The 27274-nt window shown below is 38.3% G+C and overlaps 1 protein-coding gene across 1 annotated transcript in view; it reads right to left on the bottom strand.

Moving 5' to 3' along the window:
• The window catches only part of LOC136861319 (coiled-coil domain-containing protein 112), a 155684-nt gene that overhangs the window by 112801 nt on the left and 15609 nt on the right, over window positions 1–27274 (bottom strand). Inside the window, exon 2 of the mRNA XM_067138814.2 lies at window positions 4905–5177. Within this exon, the coding sequence (XP_066994915.2) occupies window positions 4905–5110 (206 nt within the window). The 5' untranslated portion in view covers window positions 5111–5177. The remainder of the gene's footprint in view (window positions 1–4904; window positions 5178–27274) is intronic.

The raw sequence follows: 27274 nt of genomic DNA, 5'->3' as shown, positions 1-27274 counted from the left end.
TTCTGGTAAATGGAGCCATAACATGAGACTGTAGTCCTAATGAAAACCTGTATCTTCATCATCGATGATGATCTATGAGGTGATTTTAATTCTTACTACAGTCCTGCATCTCATACTCCACTGAGAATATAATGTTATTTGATAATATCAGTATATAGAAAGACAGACAAAGAGATGCTGACTCCTTGGCTGAATGGTCAGCATTGAGGCCTTCGGTTCAGAGGGGTCCCGGGCTCGATTCCCGGTCAGGTCAGGGATTTTAATAGTGTCCGATTAATTCTTCTGGCTCAGGGAATGGACGTTTGTGTTTGTCACAACACTCTCCTCTTCATATTCCCACAACACGTCACACCACCAACCACTACAGAAACACTCAATAATGACTACATCCCTCCACATAGGGTTGGCGTCAGGAAGAATATCCAGCCGTAAAACAGGGTGAAATCCAAATGTGCGATGCAGAAAGATGAGGACATGAACAGGAACAAATAACAGAATAAAGTCAATGACAGATCAGCATAGGAAGAGTAAAACAAGGACAAACATGAAAACACAAAGGACATGGACAATCTCCTTATCTTGATACACAGACTCTCATCATCAATCAAAGTTCTTATTTATTATTTTCTTCTCAGTCCTCTAACTAGTCTCTGCTTCCCAGTTTCATCATGGGGGCAGACTTCAACACTCACTGATGGGTCTTGGAAGGATCTTCAATTATGATATGGGAAGTGTAGGATAAGACAGGAGAAGGGAAGATACAAAATGATAAAGAATGAAGATGATAAAAGACTAGGATAACAAATGAAGGAAAAAACCCAACAGGTCAATATGAGTAATTTGTTCCTATTCACTGTCCTATCTTTACATATATTTATACACATGGTCTCAGAATTTGGTCCTGCAGGAGTTACTTGATGTGTCAGAGGCAGCAACACAGAGTGTTCACATTTAAATGCCACCCATCTCAACCAAGATAGGGTTGCCATAACTGTCTGCCACAAAACTGGGACAAATACACATTAGCAAATAATTCCTGTGCTTCACTGTACCAACGTGATCTTTGATGTCACTTTTCCCCCCATGTGCAATCGAAAAATAGCAACTGTAAAGCAAAATATTATTTTTAAATTACCAAGTCTGACTTCAGGTAAATGATAAACCATAAACGAAATTCTTTCATCAATCATTTGTTCTATTTCTTATATAAAAAAATAAAACAAACTTGCATAGTTTACATTCCGCCTCATATTCACTTCTACCTCGTTTTATTGAAGGAAAATCTTTGGCGTATTCATCTTTAGATTTCGTTTTCCGTTTTGATGCCATGCTTAAAAATGTTAAATATTCACTCACTCAGAATATCACACTGAATTTAATCGATTCCTACAGATTCTTCTTCTTCTTCGAACATAGAATAGAACAAGATTCTTTCCAGTATTCTAATTGAAAACAATCTGTAACACCAGAAGTACGTAGAAAGAAGCGATAATTCGATAGTTTACTTTGACTACTTCATGGATAAGATCGATAAGGTAAAATTTAATGGATACTTCTTCAATCTCGGCCATTCAATTTACTCGAAGTTTTAAGAGATTGGACGGACGTTTAAATTGTATTTCCTTTAGGAGTAAAGGGATTACTTTTTAAAAATCCAGGACTTTTAATTAGCCGGACGGGACATTATTTATACCACTCTAATCCGGGACAAGCCCGGTTTTCTGGGACATATGCCAACCCTAAACCAGGATCGAACCTGCTATCTTGGGAACAAATGTACAACTGACTGCACCAGTGAGGTTGGCTTCAGTGAAGCACTTCTTCTTCTTCTTTTTCTACCACTTTTCCCACACCTGTGGGATCATGGGTGTGAACTGTGTCACATATGTGGATTTGGCCCTGTTTTATGGCCGGATGTCCTTCATGACGCCAACCCTATATGTAGGGATGTAATCACTATTGCGTGCTCTATGGTGGTTGGTAGTGTAGTGTGTTGTCTGAATATGAAGAGGAAAGTGTTGGGACAAACACAAACACCCCGTCCCCGAGCCCGAAAAATTTATCAGAGGCGATTAAAATCCCCAAACCGGCCGTGAATCGAACCCGAGACCCTGTGAACCGAAGGCCTCAACGCTGACCATTCAGCAATGAGTCGGACATCAGTAAAGCACATTTTAATATATAAAATAAGAGTTTTGTCTGTACATTGCTCAGAATTCAAAAAGAATTGTATTTCTGTATCCGTCATGTTCACAGTAACAAGGAAATGCACTTTACTTTTCCATAATGTCTGTCTGTCTGTCTGTCTGTCTGTCTGTCTGTCTGTCTGTCTGTCTGTCTGTCTGTCTGTCTGTCTGTCTGTCTGTCTGTCTGTCTGTCTGTCTGTCTGTCTGTCTGTCTGTCTGTCTGTCTGTCTGTCTGTCTGTCTGTCTGTCTGTCTGTCTGCACATCACGAGAAAACGGCTGAAGATCATTTAATGAAAACTGGTATGTAAAGTCAGGAAATAAGTCACTAGAATCTAGGCCATAAATAATTTTATTCATGCTGAGCAAATTGGTAGTTTAGGGGAAGGCCTAAAATTTAATTCTCAAATGTTTTTTATTAGTGGTCCTATCAATAAATACGACATAACTAAAGATATACAGAATTAAATTTCCTATCATTTATGTCTTATACATTTTTACCATCTTGGCCATGACAACAGAGATATTCATAAATTTGGATTTTTGTTGGTAAGTCCATATCAGTGCCAAGTCACAAGAAAATGGGTAACCAGATTTTAATGAAAATCAGTATGTAAAGTCTGGAAATAAGGAACTATAGTCTATGCTATAAATAATTTTAAAAGATGCCGTAATATCACAGAGTCAGAAGAAAACTAAATGTGAAGGTCTACAATATAGAAAGCTCATAAAACTGATCAACAATAACGTTACATTGACCATTGTTTGTTGTGATGTTCTTTCTCACTTCTGCTGCCACTCATCAGGAACTTCGAAAAGCGGTGACAAAAGGGGCTCTGGTTAAGACGCAGCAGGTTGTTATGCTAGTTAGGTTCCAAAATGGTTAAAAAAATAAAAAATAAATAAATAAATGCAATGTAAATTTTAATCTTATACCAATTGCATAGTATTATTTGAAGTAATTCCACATACTGTATATGAGTTGACTATGTTTGTAAGTACAGGATACATTATAAGTAGAATTTTGTAAACAACATAAATTTATTAAGGATGAGCTGTGTGTTTAATAGAAAAAATTGTTAGTGTAAATTGTATAATATTGTATTCTAGAAAAATATCTTCTTCTCTTGTTAATTTAAAATTTAGTGCTTGACAATAATGTATTTTAGAGTACCATTTGCTACCGAGGTAGACACCTCATTTGCAAATAAAGTGATTTTGATTTTTTTGGATCTCCGACAGATGGGATTACTACTGCATACCGAGTATGACAGCCTGCCTGAATACTGAGGGGAAGTAGCTAGGGAGTTAGCTCTCTCTCTTCTTTAGCACACCATTCCTTTCCCCAGGTTCATAAATTTTCTAATACTACTGGTACGTAACACACTGGTTCATCATATCATTCCAGCTATTCAATTCCTACTATGAGGCACTGATGAGAATGAGCAGTGCGCACATTTAATGGAATAATGGCAGAGGAGTGTTTGCAGCTGTCTGTGGCCTGGTCATTCCAACACTGGAACTTTTGAATGTTAGATCGGCAGCGTAGTACTGTTTGTTAAATGTGAGAAAATGTGCAGTTTTTCATTTGATCAAGCATTTTATAAGATAACACTGCATTTAATCTCTACATTCCTATTGACGTCATTGTAATGATCTATGTTGACTTCATTTGGGAAAACCACAGACAGTCTTTCTGTTCTGAGAATTCCGTAACGAAGCATGGGTGCATCAGCTAGTCTGTATTAATTTTATTCCACTAATGACAAACCATACAAACCTATCCAAATTAACAGGCCACAGGTGGCCATAAGGGTAATATTCATAGGAGAAGACTCTGGTAACTTCACTGGAACATTAGCTCCCGCCACAGATCAGTAGTAGAGTGTCAGACTCTAGATTCCAAGGCACCGAGTTCAAACCCGGCAGAGGCAGTCAAAATTTTGAAGAGATGAATAGTCCATTTAACATTCAACTCAATGTAATATTAAATTACAACTGTAGCTGTAATCTGCTATGATCATGAATCCTTTTGAATGAGTTCCTTTCCATTCTAGCAGGGAATAGTCAATGTATTCCAATTCAAATTTTCTTTGAAATTTGTTCAAAGGTACAAAGTAGGAAAGTCATATTAAAAAAAAAAAAAAAACATTGGCAGTGATTATCAAACTGTAACATCACAAATAATGTGTGGAAATCTTACAATAAAAACTGTTAGAAGCAGCAATTGGACACCTTTGCATGAGGTCGAAGCAGTACTTAAGAACTGAATTTAAGTGATGAACGAAGGACATTTATAAAGCATTCTTTTAGTATGTTATTTCTTCCTAGTTTTTCAGAATACCAACTATTTCTTCAACAGGTATGTTAGTATAGTTCTGTCACAAGATGCTTGAGATGAGTTCTGTGGGATCTAAAAATCTTCAATTCAATTAAGAAATACAAGTTATCAGTACGTCAAAAGAACTACCATTTGTTTTTAAGTTCAAGTACAATGGAAAACTCATTTGCCTTTTCTCACCAAACTCATTTACCCAATTTTAAGTGAATTATTATCTGATTCCACAGTTTAATGCAGATTTTTACATCAGGATGTCAAGTGCTATGGATTTAAGGTCGCAAGCATTAGCCATAAGAAGTAAATGTTAAAAAACCGAGGTTTCCTGAACTATCACGGAGAAATTCAGTTTGCATACAGACCAAAAAATTAACAAACTTACCTTTTACGCTCCAAATCTGTGTACAGCTCCTCGAACTCTTTAACAAACTGTCGATCAACAGTCTTCATACTGCTAATTACAACTGCCTGAGACTTGTCAAGAAAATCCTGTTGTACTTTCAACCTCATGGCTCCACTCACAAATGCAGTTGCAGTGCTCACTCTATCAAAGCTAGACTTTTTGGTATTTTGGATAAAACCTGCCATCTTGATTATGTTAGCACTGTTGATAAGTCACTGTAATCTGTAAGTCTATTTTATCACATCATCAACCCTTTAAAAGAAACAGAAGAATGCACATAAGATTTTTGGACGGTAAGGAACAAAAAATATGATCAAGAAGTAAGATCACTGAAATGAGATAATCAAATACATATCAATAATAGAAATCATTTGCCCGGCTTGGAAGCTGGAATCTCCGATATCTTCATTTTTCGAGGTGTCAAATCCCTTCCTTTTCTCTCTCTGATTAGTGTTATTATAGAGGATGATTGCCTAGTTGTACTTCATCTTAAAACAATAATCACCACCACCATGTCTGTGAAAACCACAAAGGTAGTTAATGGATCTACAATAATAATAATGATTCTTATTATTATTAATAATTATTCATAATAAAAATAGTAATAATTTTCTCCAAAAGTTTGTTTGTTTGTTCGGCATAAATATTAGAGAAAAAATAAATTCTTTAAGAATAATTAAATGTTATCAGTCACAATTTTTCTTTTTTAATAACATTCAATAAAAATTGTGACTGGTAACAGAGTTAATTATTCACAGTCATGGACAAGACCTACATAAAACTTGTCTCTCTCCCTCTCTTATCATTCCCTCAATTTTGAGGATCGTAATCTCCGAGGAGGCTACTGGTCAGTTGTCTCTCTCTTGCGGTCCTAAGCCAGACATGCTGCACCAAAGATGTTTAACCCAGTTATACTCTTGATAATGTTCGACCATTGAGTGGGAATTCTTCCACGATCTCTCTTGCCGGGAACATTTCCAAGAATGATCCATTTTTCTATGCTGTCATTTCTACGTCGCATAGTATGTCTAAATAACTGTAAAACTCTTTGTTTACATATTGATGATAATCTGAGTCTGAGGTTGAGCTGCTTTATAATGGAATCATTGGTATGAAATGCTGTCCAAGGTGTGCGTAATATTATTCGCCAGCACCACATTTCAAAAGAACTTATTTTCTTTAGGTCTGCAGCAAGAATAGTCCACGTCTCAACTCCATAGAGGAAAACTGAAAATACCAAATTGGATACTACTCTCATTTTCAGTGGTAACAAGATAGAGCAATCTTTTCATAAATGGGACAAATTTGTCATTACATTTTTGGCCATAGTTGTTCTTCTATTAATCTGGGGAGCACAGCTAAGTGAAATGGAAATGACTGAACCAAGGTTCAGACGTTCTCAATTCCTTGAAGACATCTGTGCCGACTAATTTCTCGGCTCTATCAATTAGGTAATTGAATGCACGAATTCGAATAAACTGAAAGTACTCCCCAAAATAATTTAGAAACTTTTTCCTATGTCATGAAATAATAAAAGAAATAAGAAACTTATCATGTGATTTAAAGGAATACCCTAACTAGGAAACATAATATTGATTTTCTCTGCAAAGCACTCATATTTCAGCAAATATACTCTATAACCACAAAATAAAACCACAATACATACCAAGATATTACCATGAAATAATTTATCTAAATAGCCTATCTTCATGATTCAGTGATCACTGGCTCTGAAGACCACGTGCTGCTTTACCAAGTTGCCACCATCTCTGTCAATCTAGAGTTTCTCCTTTCCAATCTTCTGCAATGCCCAAGTGGTATTCCCTCTATCACAATTCTAGGTATTGCTTTCTCTAGCACCCTCACCACATGATGAGCCCACTGGATTCATCTGCTTCACAAGATGTTTGTAATTTATCTGCATTTTGTACTGTATCTCTTTGTTTGTCCTCTGTCTCCACTCTCCTCCATGTTGTATACAAGAACAGGTATACAAGAACACAACTATATTTTATTGCTTCAGATAGTCTTAACAACATATATACATACAATCAAATAAAACTTTCCTCGAAGCAGTATGAAAATTATAAACAGTTAACGTTGCTTGAAGACTGAAGTTCCAAAAAAAATGTACAATTTATATACATATATACATGAATTTATCTTGATGCAAAAGTTCATTGAAAAGCTAGAGTTCTTGATAGTTGAAAACTATCTGCTCTATACCGTCACAAGTGTAATCAGTAGCGAAAGCTTGCACTAATAGAATATTAGTTGTTTCTGTAACTTGTCAGGAACTGACATTGAAATGCATAATTAGTAGAATACTAATTGATGTGTTTGAGCCTAGGTGGGACTGAGGGAATACTGTCATCGGGCTCGCCGTGGCTGCGGGAAACGGGAGCGGAGGCAGTAACCCGAGGTGAAACCTCAAACACTCAGAATCAGTCCACCTATTCGAGACACCTTTTTAAGAGGGATAGCCTCCGTGTTCGACATTCGGCGTAATCTGGTGCTGGGCACTGGCAAGTCCTCGCCTGTGGCTGGAAGGCAGCGCCTTTATATAGCTGGCTGATGTAACACACAAGCGCAGTGCAGACGTCTCGTAGAGTCGAGAACAATCCAAGCTGTTGCGTGCGCGGAGCAGGCGGCGCAGAGCGAGGAGCGCGAAGACACACGACACTCCACCTTTGATAGCCGTTTTGCAATTAAAATTGTAATGATCAGCAGTGATGGAACTAACAATTCTATGAATAACAATACAAGAAAGAGTCTGGATGATGAACATACTCCAGACGCTAAGAATTTAGAGCCTAATTTATTTTTCAGATGTTACACTTAGTTCATTCCAGATTTACTGTTAATTGTGTGTTTGTACATTAGTTTTCATACCAATCTGTGTGTTTTTACATTTGTTTAGTTATTAGATGTATTACATTAAGGCTGAAGATGGCCAGCCAAGGCCGAACTAGTCCCTACTTTAGTAATGTAATTCAATAATATTGCATAATATAGTAGTGAAAAAGGTGGACCATACAACATTAATTTAATAATTATTGTTGGGTTCCCTATTCCAACTGAAGTGAAATCTGGTCTGGGACAACATGATGCACTATCCCAACTTTTAATCAATCTAGTGCTGGAATAGTTTATTAAAAAACATAACATTTATTAAACACAATGTGTACATGAGAGTTGTATATTAGAGAAAATTTTTATCATCTGCGTAAAATGTCAGCGAGTTTGTCCTTGCTATGCAATTGAAACGATGATACTGTTCACAGCGTTGCCCACTTAGTGTGCAGAAACATCGAGGTGATGCCTGGTGAAATCCTTGTTGCATGCAGATTCTGAAATGAAATCCATGCGCTGCCATTCTCGTATAGACGTGTCGCAGTGGGAAGTTAGGGGCCCTCCATTCATCTGTGCTCATGGCCGGGGTGTGATAGAAGCTTTGGTCTATTGTATATATTAGCTTTTTCTTCGCTGTCCCCTATATGGGTTTTGTATGCTGGGGTTTGCAGCAGATTGTTCTTTATTGCTACCTCTCTGATGTCCCTGTGTCTGCTAGTAGATAAACAAGTCTGGTCCTTGTCATTTGGGATAACCAAAGGGCTCTCCGTAGATAAGTTGATTTCTTAGATTAGCGGGAGTAAGGTGGATCCATATTTTGGTGATTGCATAACAGGCTATAGGGGCAATCTTAATGTAAAAGAGTTTTGGAGCTGTGTCAAGTGATAGCTTTTCAATGTTCTTTCTGTCAAAATGGCTTTAGTTGCTGCGGCGCATCTTTCTCCTGTTTCATGAATACTTTCCCTGTGACATGAAGGATTAATCCTAGGTATTTATAAGAGTTTACCAACTCTATCTTGTCGTTTGCGCAGTGGAAGTTGTCTAGTTTGGGGATACTGCCTATTCCCCTGAATTTCATGATTTTTGTTTTGTTGGTGTTTATCCTAATTAATTTTTCTATGACCACTTACAGAGCTTAGTCAGTCCTACGTGCAGGGCAGATCTGCTTTTTGAGAGAAGAACCATATCATCTGCATAAAGGATCATTGATACCTCTTCTGATGCAACTTCTCTGACTACGTCATGAGTTAGGATGTTAAATAACATCGGGCTAAGAGGGTCTCCTTGGAAAACCCCATTTGTTTGGAGAATGGGCTTAGATTGACTTACTCTATCGGCGATTGATAGCAGGTTGAACACTAGTATACTCTCGATTAGTTGCAGGAACGGGTTTTGTTGTCCTAGAATGGCACAGAGTTTCCATATCAGGATGTTCCGATTCACAGTATCAAAGGCTTTAGTGAATTCTACAAAACTGATGTATAAATGTCTTCCTATTTTACTGGTGGCGTTCCATATGTTTGCAAATATTTTCTCAATGGCCTGGAGTGTGGATTTGCCGGGTATGAAACTGAACTGTTCCTCTGGCATATGTGCTATGAGAGAACTTTGAAGGGAACACATTCAAGCGCAATTCCTCGGTAAGAATCTGGAACATCTTTCGGTCCTTTTACCTTGTACAGAATCTGGACAGTTGATTTTCTCCACTTTTCATGGATATTTCCTTGTTTGATGCATTCATTGAACAGAGCAGTCCAGAGCCCAATGGTGAATGGTAGCGACTCTTTTAGGACCTCATTGGTCAGGTTGCCGGGACCAGCTGCTTTTTGCGGTTTCCCTTGCTTGAATGCCATCCAGATGTCTTCTGGTGTGACTACTGTGATACTATCTTCTGTTGTGAATTCGTTTTGCACTTCAGACATTTGTGATTTATTATAGATCCTTGAGAAGTGATGTTCCCAGACATGCAGAGAAACCTTACTGGGCAGGTGTAGTTCTGAATGACTGTCATAAATGGAGAGCTCACCCATTTGGACCCAAAGAGTGGCAAAAACATTAAAAATTGCTGTAAGTTGAACACATATCATAAATCTATGAAATTAAGAAAAAGCAGAAAAATTAAGAACATTCATGACAGCCTGAAAAATTCTGAGAGAACACTGGAATCATAAGGTTATAATATTTATTACTCTAATTGAACATCTAAGTTCCCAATGAGGGAATTAAATTTTTCACACCAGTTGAACATATCAAAAATAAGTTGTAAGGCTTTTCAGGTGTTTGCTCTATAAAATCAGCTTTTTATCTTAGGCCAGACGCTAGACTCATCAGAGTGGGATGTGTCCCGACAGACTGATTAACCGACCGACCGACCTAATTCACCTGCATACACCCCAGCATGAGTGGGTAGGGCCTAACACCCGTCTTGTGTTTTGGCTATTTGTTGGAAATTAAGCAGGATTTGAACATTTCTGAACAAATTTAGCCTTATTTTATAGGGCATATACATGCCTAGTCTACCAATTTTTGTTTTGGACATATGCCCATCATTTTAAGAGCCTCCATGCCTCAGGTGGCAGCACACCAGCCTCTCACCGCTAGATTCCGTGGTTCAGTGTGAGATTTGGGCTGGACAAAGTGGAAGCGGGACAGGTTTTTCTCAGGGTACCGGTACTCTGGTTTTCCCTGTCTTCTTTCTTTCCAGCACCACTCTCCAATATCATATCATTTCATTTGTCATTCATTAATTATGGCCCCAGAGGAGTGCGACAGGCTTCGGCAGCCGGCACAATTTCTATCCTCATCGCTAGAGGAAGATGTGGAGAGACTGACACATCAGTGTCAAAAGTGCATACATTCCATTCCGGATCCAGTTGAATGACTGGAAACAGGCTGTGAAGTTTTTTTTGTTGGTCATTTTAGAAGTTTAAGGTCATATTTTGGTTATATTTTGCAAGGAAAATTTTACTATACTTTGAATGTGGTGTCTGATGTCGCTTGTGTAAATGTGTTTGTGGCACTGTGATGAAACTTAAAGCTCAGGCCTCAAAGCCGAGTAGCTGACGCTTATTATATCTCATCTGAGTTTACATCACTGATTTTAGAATAACTTCCTTTTGAGTATGACTTGCAGTGCAGTATTTATGTCCACTAGAATGTTGTACTTGTTAAGAGACAGGAAATACCATAAGGGCCTTATCTTCTTATCTAAGCACTTGTGCCTAGTGATCGATTCAGGTAGGGCTAAATAGCCATTCTCCCCTCACCTTTCTTAAATATTTAAAAAGAGACAATTTTCAAGACTTCACAGTTACATTAATAGTGAGAGAGCTGACATAAGAATACGTAAAGAAAGTGTTAAATTAAGACACTGTGTTAAAGAGTTAGGGGAGAAATGCTTCTCTATTGAAAGAAAAATCCTCTTCTACTGCAAAGTGTGAGAAGTTAAAGTGCTATAAACCGTTTTTATGTCCAGCAGCATAGCGATAATGCTAGGCACAAAAATGCTGATATGAATCGGGAATAAGAGGTATGTTGCTTTTCTTTTTTCTTTTTACGAAGGGTGTATTTTTCTACTCAAATGAAGTACATTACACATCAGTTGTTACGTCCACCTTCTCAACATAATCTCCTTGTAACTGTATGCACTTTTGACACTGATGTGACAGTCTCTCCAGACGTTCTTGAAACCATTCTTTTGAAGTGCTGTGTACCCATGCCTTGACAGCTGTGTCCAGTTCTGCAAAATCCACAAAACGGCGACCACAAAGAGGTTTCTTCATGTTCCCGAACAGGTGATAATCACTTGGTGCCAAGTCAGGAGAGTATGGTAGGTGTGGCAGCACCGTGAATCCCATTTGATCAATGGCAGCAGTGGTCTCTCGGCTAGTGTGGGGCCAGGCATTATCATGTTGCAGAAGCACACCTTTAGCCCATTTTTCTGGCCGCTTAGTTTGAATGGCATGATTTAAGCGCTTAAGGGTTGCCACATATGCTGTACTGTTAATCGTGGCCCCAAATTCCAGCCAGTCAATGAGGATGATGCCCTGTGTGTCCCATTCACTTGCCAACTGATGGCACTATTAGACATTTCTTTGGTGGTGGACTGCCCCTATGCTTCCATTTCATCGATTTTGTTTATGGCTCATGGTAATGGCGCTATGTCTCATCACTAAGGAGCGGATTTTTATGTGCATAGTTAAAGAGAGGAATGTCACCAACACTAACGCCATCAATTTCACCAACATGAGCACCCTCTAATACATTTGAAATTTGGCACATTGTTTTAAATCCTATGTTTTTCCTGAACAAATTTTTATATTTGACCTTTAACAGTCCATGTACCTGCGAAGCCGGGAGTGAATCTAATTTATTTTCAACAGCGCGCACTTCCTTCACTGTTTCGGACAACAGGTTAGTGGATGTTTCAAGTATGCCTATAGTTTTACACAAGAAGCTTAGATTGACAGATGTAAACGCCAAATCATTTTTCAAAGAGGTGTCTTTCAGTATCTCTTGAAGAATCTCAATTGATGACGCATCGTTTTTATCTAGTGCGTTCACAACGGATGCAAAACTTCCAAAATTGTCTGCCTAGTATATCACAGTGCTAAGCTAGGTACCCCACCGTGCAACAATAGGCAGAGGAGGAAGCGCAAGACCCGGGTTTTTCTCTTTAAAGATATTGATTCTTGAGGGTGCTTTTACGAAAACTTTTTTGCCATTAGACACTAATTTATCCACTTGAGGATACTGAGCCCGCACAGTTTCACATAACCTGTGTAGAGCATGAACAACGCAAGTCACGTGTATCATTTTCGGAAAGCTCACAGAAAGGCCTTCGGCTGCCTTTTTTATGTAAGCTGCACTGTCAGTAAGAAAAAGCAATACATGGTCGTATTTTATACCTTTTGGCCAAAGTAAGTGCATGGCTTCATTGAATAACCTAGCTACAGTGACATGGTTTGCAGCAAGCATTTCTTTACATGCTAGCAAATAAGAATGTTCACAAGCAGTTTTGTCATTCTTCAACATACCAACTACAACATTTCCTACTTTTCTGCCACTTGAATCAGTGGTTTTGTCAATGCTCACCCACAGTTTTTCGCTATCACATACTGCCTGAATTCTCTGTAAGGTTTCTTTGTAACATTTTGGGAGATAGCTTTTCCTTAATGTGGATTCGTCTGGAGGCTCAAAATTAATGTAATTTGATAGGAAATTTCTCAGTCCCGGATTTGAATCTCAGCACAAACAAATGCTCTGCACACATCTAAATAATACTGGGAATATTTAGATGGGCCTGCATTTGAAGTAGCTGGTTCAGCTATTAGTAATTGTCACGAACGCACACACAAAGCAGCCGCAGTATGCTTATTTCCAGACAACTGCTGGGTTAGTTGAGAACGCTGATCTGCACTTACTGTTGTACCACACGGTTGGCAGAATAATACTTTTCCATTGGTAGTGAAAATGGTTTTAAATCCCACTACATATTGTTGAAGAAGCGACCTTGTACTCGACTACTCTTTTGGCATTATTTTGCAGGTTACAACACGCATTTACAGTGAATCACTGTTTCAATAAAAAGAATAGCAGCAGACACTGAAAGAAATATTTTTTAGAAATCCATACAGAATCACATGACCACAGGAATTATATATGGACCTGAACAGCTAACCTTACTCTTAGGAGTGATGAAATTCCACTACCTAATGGTAGGGCAATATTCTTCCGAGTCTCCCATGTCGTAACGGAATTATGTCACCTTATCTCTCCGTGATTGCCTTTCGCTGATATTCTATAAACAAATACTGAGCGGGCTGACTCATAAAAGCATGTTGGAATGACAACTTGTGCAGCAAATCGAATCGCTGTCTAAATGTAACGACGTAGCCAGTGACCAGCAAGTTTTAGAACTTCTGGAGAAAAGTCTATAAATAGCCAAAACATTCAGATACATGATGTTAAATACACTGTTAAAAACAATACCGTAATTGTAAAATGAAAATATGAGCATTATTTTATAACACAGATGCATTTTAAATTTTATTGATCAACAAATATTGCCGATTTATGTGCTTATTATAGATTATCTTAAAATATGTATTTAAATTTTAAAAATGTGAAAATATGTGTTTTTGTGTGAAATACAGTAAGATTCAGCTTTTACACTTGGGAATGCACAACAGGAATAATGAACTTTGTAACTTGAACTTAAGCAACAAAAAAAATGTAATTACATAAAAATCCACTCCCTACTCATCACCAGTCACAAGCCTAGCCATGAAGTCGGCTGGATCTTGATCATGGCGTTGCAAAAGTTCTCTGAACACGTCCACACGTCTCTGCATTTCGTCTGCAGACAAGAGTCTAGGCACCCACGTGGATGACACCTTCACCAAATGTAAGTGGCCATGCACGATCTGCTGCAGGGTTTCTGGCTCATTCCCGTGGCTGCCTCCATTTCTGTAAATGTGATGCATTTGTTTCCTTGGATGGCCTGTTCAACCCGAGCAATGTTGGCTGGTGTTGACACAGTCACATTCCTACCAGAGCTGCTTCCCTTGTCCACCGATGTGCGCCCTGTTTTCAAACCTTCCACCCAGTTGTAAACTGTTTTCCGTGACGGCATATGTTCTCCACAGACTGCCACCAAATGCTGATGAATTTCTGCAGTGGTCACGCCTTCCTCCCATAGGAACCAAGTCGTATAGCGCTGTCCCTGACAGTTGCTTTCCATGTTGCCTGCTCCTATGCTGACAGTGTTGTTATGAAATGGCTGCTACCAAACGGTGGAACAAGACACTAGTTACACACTATCACCTTCAAAAGTGAAATGTGAACCATTCCCAGGCGTACAAAAACTAAAATGCAAAACAATATAGTACGCCCCTCGTTTATTTTACATCAATTAAAGATTTTGAGCCCACGGCAACTGTCGGCACTTCTTAATTCTGACAACTAACATAATTTTCATTGATTTGCAGGAGCAGTGATGTGGTCACGTCACCATTATGTACGTCTGCAATCATCATCAATTTAATTTCCTCTTGTCCAGCTCCAGCCAGGTCATCTTGCTCTGGGCCTCCCTCTTACCCTCTATTTTAGCCTCCAACACTTGTCTTGATATCCTGCAATATTAATTAAAAATATCTTATCAAATTAAGTTAAAGGAACTATAAGGAAATAAACTGGAGTAGTGCAATAAGACTATAATGAATTGTGTCTTTAATATAAAATAACTAGTGGCAATAATCATACGTTGGAAGTATACATATGTTTGGTCATATTTTCCATTTTTTGGGTCATATTTTTAAGAGCAGACTTGCCGGCATATTTAGACGATGTTTAGGTCCTAAATATCCGAACGCTATCACCTTATGTTCCCAGTGTCCACTCAAAATTTCTCAACCTATCATGAATGTTCTTAATTTTTCTGTATTTCTCCCTTAATTTTATAGATGTGTTCAACTTCCAGCAATTTTGAATTTGTTCATCATACTGTGGATTCAAATGGGTAGGCCCTCCATTAATGACATTCATTCAGAACTACACTCTCCCAGTGATTCTCTGTGTGTCTAGTAAACCACTCCAGCACTAGTATGAATAAAAGATGGGATAGTGTATCACTTTGTCTCAGACTGGATTTCACTTCAAACATTCCCGACATCTTCCCAACACACAACACCATTGCTCCTGTCCCTTGAATGCACATTTTTGTGTGTAGCTCAGGGGTTCTCAAAGGGTGTGCCGCGGCTCACTAGTGTGCCGTGAAATTGTTGAACTGTGCCGCGAAAAAAATGCTTGTTTATTAAATATTTTAGTAATACTATTTACTAATATTATAGAACGGCATAGGCCTACATACAGTAAGAACTTAAAAAATAAGATGCTCTGTCAATAATTTTACACTATTGTTGCAATTTAGTGGGAAATGTGGGCTTGTTTATTTTTGCACGACTGTTCGATGCGGGGAGGAATTGCAGACACACATACCTGTAATTCTTGGTCTACAGAAGGATGTTGCTCACGTTTCTTATTTTCAATGCAGGTCAGTGCCGAAAATCCCTGTTCGAACAGATATGTTATTGAAAACTGTATCAATAAAGGTATGGCATGCTCTGATATCACTGAGAACTTTCTTTTCACAGAAATAGTGTTTCTTCTCTGAATTTCAGCTTCAAAGTTCGATCGGCTTGAAGTTCAGCCAATTCTTCTGCCTCTTCTAATGGTAGATGTTGTGTCCTCAGTAGTAATGGCAAAGGGATTGCGAACCCAGTCGCATTCATTCACGTTGAGGGAAGGGAAATATTTTTGCAGTTTATTCTCCAAAACAGAAAGATGTTCTAAAATCAGACTGGGACAGATGTCGGTATCAGCTGTGAGAGGAAGCATTTCAATATCAGTTTTTCAAATTTTAACTTCCACAGTTGAATTTTTCTTGAGCATCCATTCAGTTTGTCAATTGATGTAAGAATATTCTCTTTCTTTCCCTGCATAAGGGCACTGAGACTATTCAAATGTCCACAAATATCAGCTAGGTATGCAACTTTGGAACACCAAGTTTCGTCGCTAATGAGGTCAGAAAACTCAGGTTTTTCTGTGAAAAATATTTGTAATTACTCATTTCTAAGTTCATAAAATCTGGAAAGTACACTTCCTTTGGACAACCAGCGAATTTAGATGTGAAGGACTAGAGTTTCATGAACAGCTCCTGCTTCCTGACACATTACTTTGAGAAGTCTAGTTTTTAGAGCTCTACTTTTAATGTAATTAACCATTTCAACAACCGAGCTCATTACGTTCCATAGATCTGAAGGAATAGTTTTTGCCACCAAAGCTTCCCGGTTTTAAGAAAGAAAACAATGTGTGAATGCTTTGTGTGGAAAATCTTGCTTCAGCCTTGAAGTAAAACCTTTCATTCGACCAGTCATTGCTGGGACTCCATCAATGCACACTGGAATAAAATTGTTCCAACTCAGTGTCCATTTTCTTCCAATGTCGCTGTCACAGAATTATATGTGTTTGATCCTGTTGACGTCAGAGGCAATTCTTTGCAGGATAGAAACTGTTCAGTAAGTGATTCTTCGTTTAAAAATCTTATGTAACTCATTAATTAACATTTTTACTTGTATGTATGTTCAGTCTTCAGCCCTAAGGCTGGTTGGATCCTCAACAGCTCTGCCATCAGCTGTCATAGATGGCCTAGGCATCACTGGAGAGGCGTACTAGGGAAATGAGGAGTGAGGTAGTTTCCCATTGCTTTCCTCACCGAGCCAGAAGTTGCTATTACAATCAGTCTGCCAAGCCCACTGAAATGCATGAACCAACCGACCCTATGAGCAACATTTTCACACCATTCATAGCAGGGACTGGCTGCATAAGGAATGGTATTACTAGCATCGCTCATACCTCAGTCACTTTCACATTGTCAAAGTCAAGGATAAGACAGAGACAGATCAATGAAAGTAACAAAATTGCACTAGCCCATACCAGAAGACATAGTGCACTGTAAACACTAGGTCCTGCCAGCAAAGGCATCATTTTTACTTACGACTCTTAATTCATCCAATTAAAGTGCACATTTTTTACCATCATGTACATTTTTTTTCCAACTAGTTTTTAATATCAGCTGACATGTCTTTTACGTGGCGAGCAATTGCATCGTTTGATAAAGGTACTTTTGATATCTCCCTCTTGGCAGCCTCTCCAACATGGAAGTAACTATTACTTTACAAGCAGGTAAAATCAAAGTTTCTGCTGCTGTATGTGACTGCATATTCCTGGCAATTATTTCTCCTACTTTATAGCTAGATACTATTGCTTTTTCTGAAGTTGTAATTATTTTATTCATTACATTGCCTTCTTTAATTTGACAAGAGAGTAAACAATTTAAATAAGAACTATTTATTTTCCAAGTGACTGTGTTTCGTTTTCATGTGTTTCTTTAGTTTGCTTAGAACCATACATTCATTGCTTAATTTTTCGCCACATATAACACACTCAGGAAGTTTACGATTTCCATATTCAGTAAATGTAAATCAGAAGCATAAATAAGAATCCTGATAAGTTAAGTGTGCACAGCACCTGGCGATGCGGAAGTAGTTTCTCACTGACAATTGATCCGGGTGATTCACTTGTTCTATTTTCACTCTGATGTTCTTCACTGCTGTTTGTCCAACTCGTTGGCTGGTCAGCGTACTGGCCTTTGGTTTAGAGGGTCCCGGGTTCGATTCCCGACCGGAATGGGGATTTTAATTGCTTCTGATTAATACTTCTGGCTCAGGGACTGGGTGTTTGTGTCTGTCCCAAAACTCTCCTCTTCATATTCACACAACACCCTACCAACCACCACAGAAACACGCAATAGTGATTACATCCCTCCATATAGGGTAGAAGTCAGGAAGGGCATCCGGCCGTAAAACAGGGCCAAATCCACATAACATAACATAACATAACATAACATAACATAACATAACATAACATAACATATCATATCATATATATATATATTTTTACGCAGTTCGCACCCGCGACCCCACAGGTGTGGGAAAAGCAGTATGAAAATAAGAAGAGGAAGACATTCTTCACTGCTGTTTAATCATTGGCATTTAATTAAAAACTTCTCCATATTACAACACATATCTGTATATTTAGTTCAGTTTCATAATAATACTTTATGGCAACTTATTCGACAATCAATTGCACTACATGTAAACTTCTCTCTGAATCCAATTGAAGTACTGAACTGACTGCAGGTGACCAATGATTGGTTTATATATGCTCTACTAAGGTTCGGGAGTGATCGACATTTCTCTACTAACGTCACATCAAGTCGACCGTGCTAACGTTCCAGTGATTCGTGTACCCTCCGCGAGGGTTTTCATTCTTTCAGGACTGCTCTGTAGCGTTCGAAATTCCTCTAAAGCAGGCATAGTTACTTGTGCATTGGGGTGTGCCGCTATACTCAGCATAGCGAAACAGTGTGCCGTGAACAAAAAAAGTTTGAGAACCCCTGCTGTAGCTTCTGTAACATAAGTACAAACAGTAGAAAAATTCTTTGAAGGCAGTTGGAATGCAATAATTTATTAGTGTCATTTTTTTGTCACTCTTATATTTTGGTTTTCCTTTGTTTTTAGGGCTTCATTATAGCAAAAGGGTAGCAAAATGGATAGCCCAGGTACTTCTGTAGTAAAAGGATCTCTCAGTAAATAAAAATAGAATTATATCTCAAGGGAAAGGGAAAAATGTAAATGTTCAAGACCAGAATTCTGAAGAAGCTGTGCTCTGCTGGATAGATGAATCACATTCTAGTGATTATGACCACTGCTCTGAAGACTTTGTTCCTCCTTTGAATGGCCACAACACATCCTCAGAACAGTGTTTATCAGAATTCGAAGATGACCTAAGTTTAGTACTGTACATTAAGTGGGTTAAGACTCTGACGACAACAACAAAGATTCACATGACTATCTACCCAGAAGAAATTACGAGGGTTGGGGCAAAAGTCATGGCAACTACTTTTTTCTTGAAGATACCAGTCTGGTCGGAAAATGTGACATATACCAGAGTCCTGCAGCCAGGCCCACTGCGCAGCACTTCAAACCCATGGGCTCCGGCAGCCCAACCCGTGCAGTGCCGTTCTCTTCTGACGAGACAGCGTACTGGCCCACAGCACTGGTCTCATACAGCCCACCGCAGTCCACCGCACTGGGTGGGCTAAGTAGAATAACCTTGAGTACTTCTCCACAATATCATGTGCACCGTGCACAACGAAATGTTCACATCACACTACTATTCGGATTATTCACTCTACGAATTCCCGTACACTAATAACATATTTTAAAGTAGGCTAATCACATTTTGAAATTAAATGGTAGAGATTTATTCTGCACTATAATAACAACAACAACAACAATAATAATAATAATAATAATAATAATAATAATAATAATAATAATAATAATAATAATAATAATAATAACCTTGCGGCCGACATCAGAAAAAGACGCCTGAAATTTTACGGACACATCAAACGCCTTCCAGAAAACAGACTGACAAGAATCTTACTTGAGGCAACAGAAAACATCAAAACAAATAGGTGGACAACGGAAATCCGCCAAGACCTGGAAAAATCAGGAATCAAAGTGGCCGACATCGCTAACCGAACCTGCTACAGAACGAAAATCAACAAGTGGGAAATAGAGTCAGAGAGAAACCACAAGAAGAAGACAGGAGCTAAGTGGACAGAAGAACGAAGAACCACGATGAGAGAAAAACTGAAGGCTGCCTGGCAAAGAAGGAAATGCACAACTTCTAAGTGAGCTTTGCGTGATCAGTTTTCTGGTCTTTTTCGCATCTAATAATAATAATAATAATAATAATAATAATAATAATAATAATAATAATAATAATAATAATAGGAAAGAACAAAGAAGAAGGAACTGAAATTGGCATGTGGTCCTCTGGTGGCCCATTCGAAAGAATAAGAATAATAATAATAATAATAATAATAATAATAATAATAATAATAATAATAATAATAATAATAATAATAATAATAATAATAATTGAAAACAAAGAGAAACTTTATTATAAACTAATATTTGTTTGCAATTGTTATCAAGTTAACTGAAAATGAATCTAAATAACATGAAACATATTCATAGGACTTCATTCGTGTTTACCTCAAAATAAAATATAAACAGAAATGACGTGCAATATGCCAACAACAAAAACAAACCTGAACATAGCTTTTACTTAGTGTGCGTAGTTTATTTGTCATTGTTAATGTGGTGGAATGGAATTACTGTGAATGAAAAGAAGAGTATCAGCATTGTCTGGCTGTAGAAGAGACCGTCGTGCATTGAGAATGAAGCTCGCTGAACTGAAATTTCTCTCTGAAGCTGAACTTGATGCTTGCATACATATTAATTTCTTAGCGATCTAGTTAAATCTTGGATAGTTTTGTCCATTTGTTCTCCAATAGGATGCTATATCTATCTTCTTCCATTCCACAATTTTGCTTTAAATATCATTCCAGCTCATCTATTGGAATAGGAGCATCATGAACGTCAGTCCACGAAGAAAACTTCATTACTTTGGCAGGTTGTGGTATATTACACGTTATGAGCCTCATTATGATAGCCGTATTGGATTACAGAACGTAAAAGTTTCAAACAAATTTATTTAAAAACCACCATTCCAATACTTTAAAATCTCTAAGTCTAAGATACAAATACTACATATATATTAAAATGGGACATGTTTTGTTTAGGCTTTGTAAGCAACTTCAGCCATACTTAATCTAAAACTAAGTCAGGGCCCTGAACTGGGTTTCTCATTAAAGTATAATAATACAAGATAAAACAGTCATAAAATCTAGTTTGTGGAAAAAGCAATACTTAAATGCAAATAAAATTCAATAATGAACTTGTCATAGTATTATATGTACATGGAATGAATACTAGTGTTCATCTAAAAAAGTACACATTAGTTATTTGTAGAACGAGACAGTCATAATGATCTGATATACATTTGGATTGTACAGATTGTTTGACATTAATGACGCGTGGATTAATTTAAAAATGTCGAAAAATAAATCTTCGAGCGTTGTTGACTGAGAATCAGGTACGTAGAATACAGTAGAGTTGTTGACTCCAAGTAGTTGCGTAATAAGGTCAAAAGGCGCTTGAAGCATCAGTATAAAAGTGTTGTGTCTCCTTCTAGAATAATCTTCGTAATAGATTGTAGTCGCGAGCTGTCTAGTGTAGATTGAACAAATGAGGTGTTCAATGGGAGAATTCGCAATGTAGCATGTGTTTTTCTTACACATTTCAGTTTTCAGCACGCGCTACATTGCGAATTCTCCCACTGATTGAAAGTTAGAAACTTCATTTTGTTCCGTATTGAACTGGGATTACAGTAAAATGAAAATGTTAAAGGTCCACCTTTTCAATACCATGAATGTTTATTGATATGAATATATATCACATAACGTCTAGAGAAGGTTAGTACTAGTTTCGACGCTCATTGCGTGTCATCATCAGCCAACAAATCAATTGAGCAAAATGCAACTTATCGAACAGCAACATATAACACATGATAGCACCTACACGACAAATGTTAAACTATGACTAGTTGAAATATAAAACACATGACAGCAAATACAAGGATTAATGTTGAAAGCTAAATTGTCAAAAGTTAAAACAATGAAATCAAAACAGAGAAGGTAACAATAGTTAGGGTATGATACACGAGAAAGTAGTCCAGCTTGAGGTTTGTAGAACATAAGGCGTATCTATATACAACATTTAAATACACCAACCAAGGCAAATTTCAAATATAACATTAAATGATGAGGGTATGGTGCGTATAACCATCTAAAACATATGACAGCACCTATAAAGTCACTGTTAGATTATAACCAGTTGAAATGATGTGGTGTGTCTGACTGTAAAACATAACATTTTTGAGAAGGTATCCTAGTAGTTGAGTCTTGATAAACAAGAGAATAGTCCAGCTTGAAGTGTATAAATCATAAGGCCTCATATGTTATCAGTGGGAAGAATAATCTTGTTTTCTTAAGTTGCGGTAATTAAAAGGCTTAATTCAGGTGGTTTTGAAGCCAACAATGTGATCTTGTGAAGATCATAGTTTGAATTAACGTCACGATTCCCAGTTCAGTATGGAAACATGGAGACCTGACGAAAAGATTGAAAGCCAAATTAGGCATGATATAAATGTACATAGCCAAAAGAAATATAAGGGAAAGGAGGCAAACTCACCTTGAGTAGCGTGATGGCATAGATGTTGAAAGGAGAGGAGCTGGGCTAATGAAGAGAGCAATAATGGAGGCCGAGTAGCGGAAGGGAAGGGAGAGTGAGGGGAGGGGAAGGGGGAAAAGGAGGAGCTAAAGCTGAGGAGTGGGCTATGGTGGGGCAGAGGGATGAGGTAGTGAGGGTAAGTGACGGGGATGTGGATTGCACATGGCTTGAAAAATAGCGCTAGTGTTCGGAAATTTGATATTTCTAAACAAGTTAATTAAGAAATCGAAAAGGATATTAGGCTTGTCAGAGATTTCATTTAAGTTGAAGTTAGGATTAAAGTATTGATCGAAATGGATGAAACAATTTTAGATTATGTTCATGGGAGGCCCTTTATTGGCCATTTGAAGGATTTCTAAATCGTGTTCAATATCGGTAAACTTGTGGTTGGAGTCAGAGATGTGTTGACCTATTGCTGAAAACCTATTGTATCTTATAGCGTTGAAGTGCTCTGAATATCTAGTTGAGAAACTGCGTCCTGTTTGCCCGACGTATGAGGAATTGCAGTCATTGCATTTGAATCTGTAGATTCCGGACTTTAAGAAAGTATTGAACGTGTTAACTGATGGGGAATTGTGCAGAATTTCAGAGTTCCTGTTATTTGTTCTGAAAGAAATTTTTACTTTATGTTTACTGAAGAGATTGGTGATTTTGTAGACATCTTTGTTGAAAGTAAAGGTGGAAGAAGTGGCGTCTTTAGATTTTTCTTTAGTAAGAGTGGTCTTAGGTCGGTGTCTGAATTTGTTGATAATCTGTTCTATAAAGGGTTTATTGTAACCGTTAAATTTGGCAATTGCACGAATAGTATTGAATTCGTTGTTCAAGTCTTTCTTTGACATGGGTATTGTGAAGGCACGGTGGACTAAACTATTATAGGTAGCACGTTTGTGTGCTTGGGGATGTGTGGAGTCTTGACGAATGGTAGTTGCAGTTTGTGTGGGTTTCCTGAAGATTTTGTAAGAAAAAGAAGAAGACCATTCATAGACACCTATCCAAATCTTGAGTAGCTGTTTATGTTTCTTTCGAGGTAATAGAATGAGTGAAGCATCTGGAACAAATGGAAATTATCCCTGAGGGACATGGGCTGTATTTTATTTTCAAAAAAATTTGAGAAAGGGGCGACGGGGGAGATATAAAAATAATAGGCTAATATAGGCGAAATATCAATTTTGTCGTCAAAGGCGGAAACTAAGCTCATTTTAAGCCCCTTGACCCAAAGAACAAATCTTGGTAAGCCCTGCAGGCCCGAAATCCATGTTTCAAGGCCCTAAAACCAACCGTTATGGAGATATTGGCATCACACTACTCCTGCTCTCGGAATCGAATAAGAAAATGAACTGCCGTAACCATGGCAATGCCAGCTCCAGGATTCTAAGGCTGATTCTCCACGAGCAGGTAAAACGCCGCTGTTCGCCCGCCTGAACTCTCAAACTTTTTGCCTATTCTACACGAGCGGTTGAATTGACGCCTGTAAACAGCGCCAAAAACGCCGGCGACACGCGCAGTCATTCTCCACCAGCGATAAACCCGCCTTACTGTAATGATGGATGTCGTACAAATAGGTTGTGTTGTCGGAGCTGTTAAACTACAGTTATTAGCAATATTAAAAAGTAAACCTGGTAAGAAAAGACGTTGGTGGACTCACCCTGCCTTATCGAATCGGCTCACCACTGGTCAATTTCATTTAAAGTTGTGCGAACACAGGAACTATCCGGAAATGTTTTTCTAATATTATAGAATGTCAATTGCTTCATTCGATGAGCTTTTTGAACTTATTAAGTTGCGTATTACTAAACGAGTGAAGCGGTAGTTTAGGGTAAGTCCTCAGATTTAATTCTCAAATATTTATATTTTTAGTGGTCTTATCAATAAATATTACATAAATCAAGTTATAAAAAATTAAATTTCCGATCATTTATGTCTCTTACATGTTTACCGTACCGGTTATGACAACAGAGACATTCATGAATTTATATTTTTGTTGCTAAGTCCATATCAACGCCGAACCAGGAGAAAATGGGTTAACAGAATATGATGAAAATCGGTACATAGAGTCGGGGAATAAGAAACTACATTCGAAGCTATAAACAATTTTATTCACCCTGGATGAAACTGCAGTTTAGGAAAAGGCACCTAAAATGACTATTTTAATACCTACAATAAGTTATTGGTCCTATCGAAAAGTACTGCATAACAAAAGTTAGAGATAGTGCAATCTCCGATCATTTATGTTTCACTGCCAAAGACCGTACCGTGTTGAAACACCGGGTCCCGTGAGATCTCCGAAGTTAAGCAACATTGGGCGTGGTCAAGATTGGGATGGGTTGCCACAGCGGATCCCGTGAGATCTCCGAAGTTAAGCAACATTGGGCGTGGTCAAGCTTGGGATGGGTTGCCACACGCTGTTGGTGGGGGTAAGGGAATGGAGGAGCGGAAAAGAATTGGCCACTCTACCGCACGTAAACTCCGGCTCATGCACACCTCTGCGGAGGTTCGGACCTGCCTTCGAGCAGAATACACCCTTACCTTTATGTTTTATTCAGTTTCACCACACCGACTATGATAAGAGTGGTATTTCAGAGTCGGAAGAAAACTAAATGTGAAGGCCTACTATATCGAAAGCGCATAACATTCATCAACAATAACATTATATTGACCATTGTTTGTTGTGATGTTCTTTGTCTCTTATGCTGCCGCTTAACTCCGATATATGGGATTACTGCTGCGTACAGAGTATAACAGCCTGACTGAATATTGGCGGGAAATAGCTGGGGAGATAGAAAACGTTCATCTTTAGCATTCCATTCCTCTGGTTCATACATTTCCTGACACTGCTAGTACCGGTACGTAACACATTGGTTCATCATAGTATTCCAGCTATTCGATCCCTACTCTGACGCGCTGTTTTGAATGAGCAGTGTGCACATTTAAGGCAGAGGCTCACTTGTAGTAGTAGTAGTAGTAGTAGTAGTAGTAGTAGTAGTAGTAGTATGACCTGTCTAGAATTATAATTTAGGTCTACTCCAAATTATAGCACCACAATCCACTAAATAATTCAAAATTCAACCCTAAAAAGAGCCGTTTCTTAAGAAAAGCTTCTTCCGCTTCACTTTTATTAAATCTATATTCATTTCAGAGTCGGAAGAAAACTAAATGTGAAGGCCTACTATATCGAAAGCGCATAACATTCATCAACAATAACATTATATTGACCATTGTTTGTTGTGATGTATTATGTATACTTTTCTATGTATTGTCCGTGAAGAGGTTCTCCTCTGGCTTTGAGAAAGAATTTGCCTCCAAGTCAGATAGTTTCTTCCCCCGCCAGTGTAGTGAATTGAGATTTTCCGATTCATTGTGTATTGCTAGGAAACAGAGTAGTAGTTTTTGCCCTGGGACTCTCCACTATTCGACCCTGCCCCCCCCCCCCCTCCGAAAAAAAGACGAAGAGTGTTCACGGATCACGATTGTCTGCGGCTTGGTCTCTCCAACTCTGAAAATTTGGATTGTTAGATCGCAAGCGTAGTACTGTTCATTAAAAGTGAGAAAATGCGTGGTTTTTCATTTGATCGAGTATTTCATATCAAAAGATTGCTTTTAATCGTGTCATCCTACTGACATCATTGTAATGGCCTATGTTCATTTCAGTTGGGAAAATGACTAATACAGTCTTTCTGAGGATGTAAAAAAGGCAGGTGGAGATTGAGTGTCTGCCATTATAATGCTCCCCAAGTTGATTTTGACTGACGGTAGGCAAGCGGGCTTATCGTTACAATGGATATTCCCTAATAGAGTCTTCATATTAGAAAAGACGTTCGGTGACTTCCCCGTCGCGTTTCTAGGGTAACGTTAAGAGCCATGGAACTTAATACAATCTTGCTCACAACGTGTACACTACCTAACCTATACTTCTGTATACAATGTAGAATTCCGTAGCGAAGCACGGGTACATCAGCTAATAAAGAATATACTACACTTCAGGCAGTTCCTATCGTGCGACAGAGGCGGGTGAACTGCTCACAGCCGCCACGTGGAGTATGACTCGCTGTTCTACCGCTAGCGGGAATGACGCCTCTGCTGGCGTTAGACCCGCCTGCCCGCTCATGGACGCGTCCACCCGCGGCGTGCAAACCGCCCGTGTAGACAGCTCTACAAATACCCCATAGTTCTGTTCCGCAAGCGGGTTTGTAGCGGGCGAACAGCGGCGTTTTACCTGCTCGTGGAGAATGAGCCTAAAGCAGCGAGATTATATGTGTACGTTTGGGCATAGCTGCCAACCAAAATTTGTACACATAATCCCTGAGCATATCCACAATATATCTCAAAAACTTAACATGTTACAGACATGAAGTGGTATTTAAAATCTCTTTTTAAAATAAAGAGACATGTACTATTTTGTTTCCGGAAAAGACACATGAGGGGGGGGGGGGGTAAAAAGGACTGAAATGTGGGTTGGTGTGAATTTTTAAGATGAGCATATCTGCAGTATATCTCAAACACTTAACATGTTACAGATGTGAAAATTGATATTTTAAATATTTTAAAAATAAAAAATGGGTATTTTTTAACCACTGAAAAGGGGGTTGAATTAATTTTATTAGGGTACTGATATCTCAAAAACTGTAGTTGTTACAGACGTAAAAATTGGTATTTCGAGTCTCCTTTAAA

The sequence above is a fragment of the Anabrus simplex genome, chromosome 1 (genome assembly GCF_040414725.1).
Source record: "Anabrus simplex isolate iqAnaSimp1 chromosome 1, ASM4041472v1, whole genome shotgun sequence".
NCBI lineage: Eukaryota > Metazoa > Arthropoda > Insecta > Orthoptera > Tettigoniidae > Anabrus > Anabrus simplex.
This window is presented reverse-complemented; position numbering and strand designations above follow the sequence as displayed.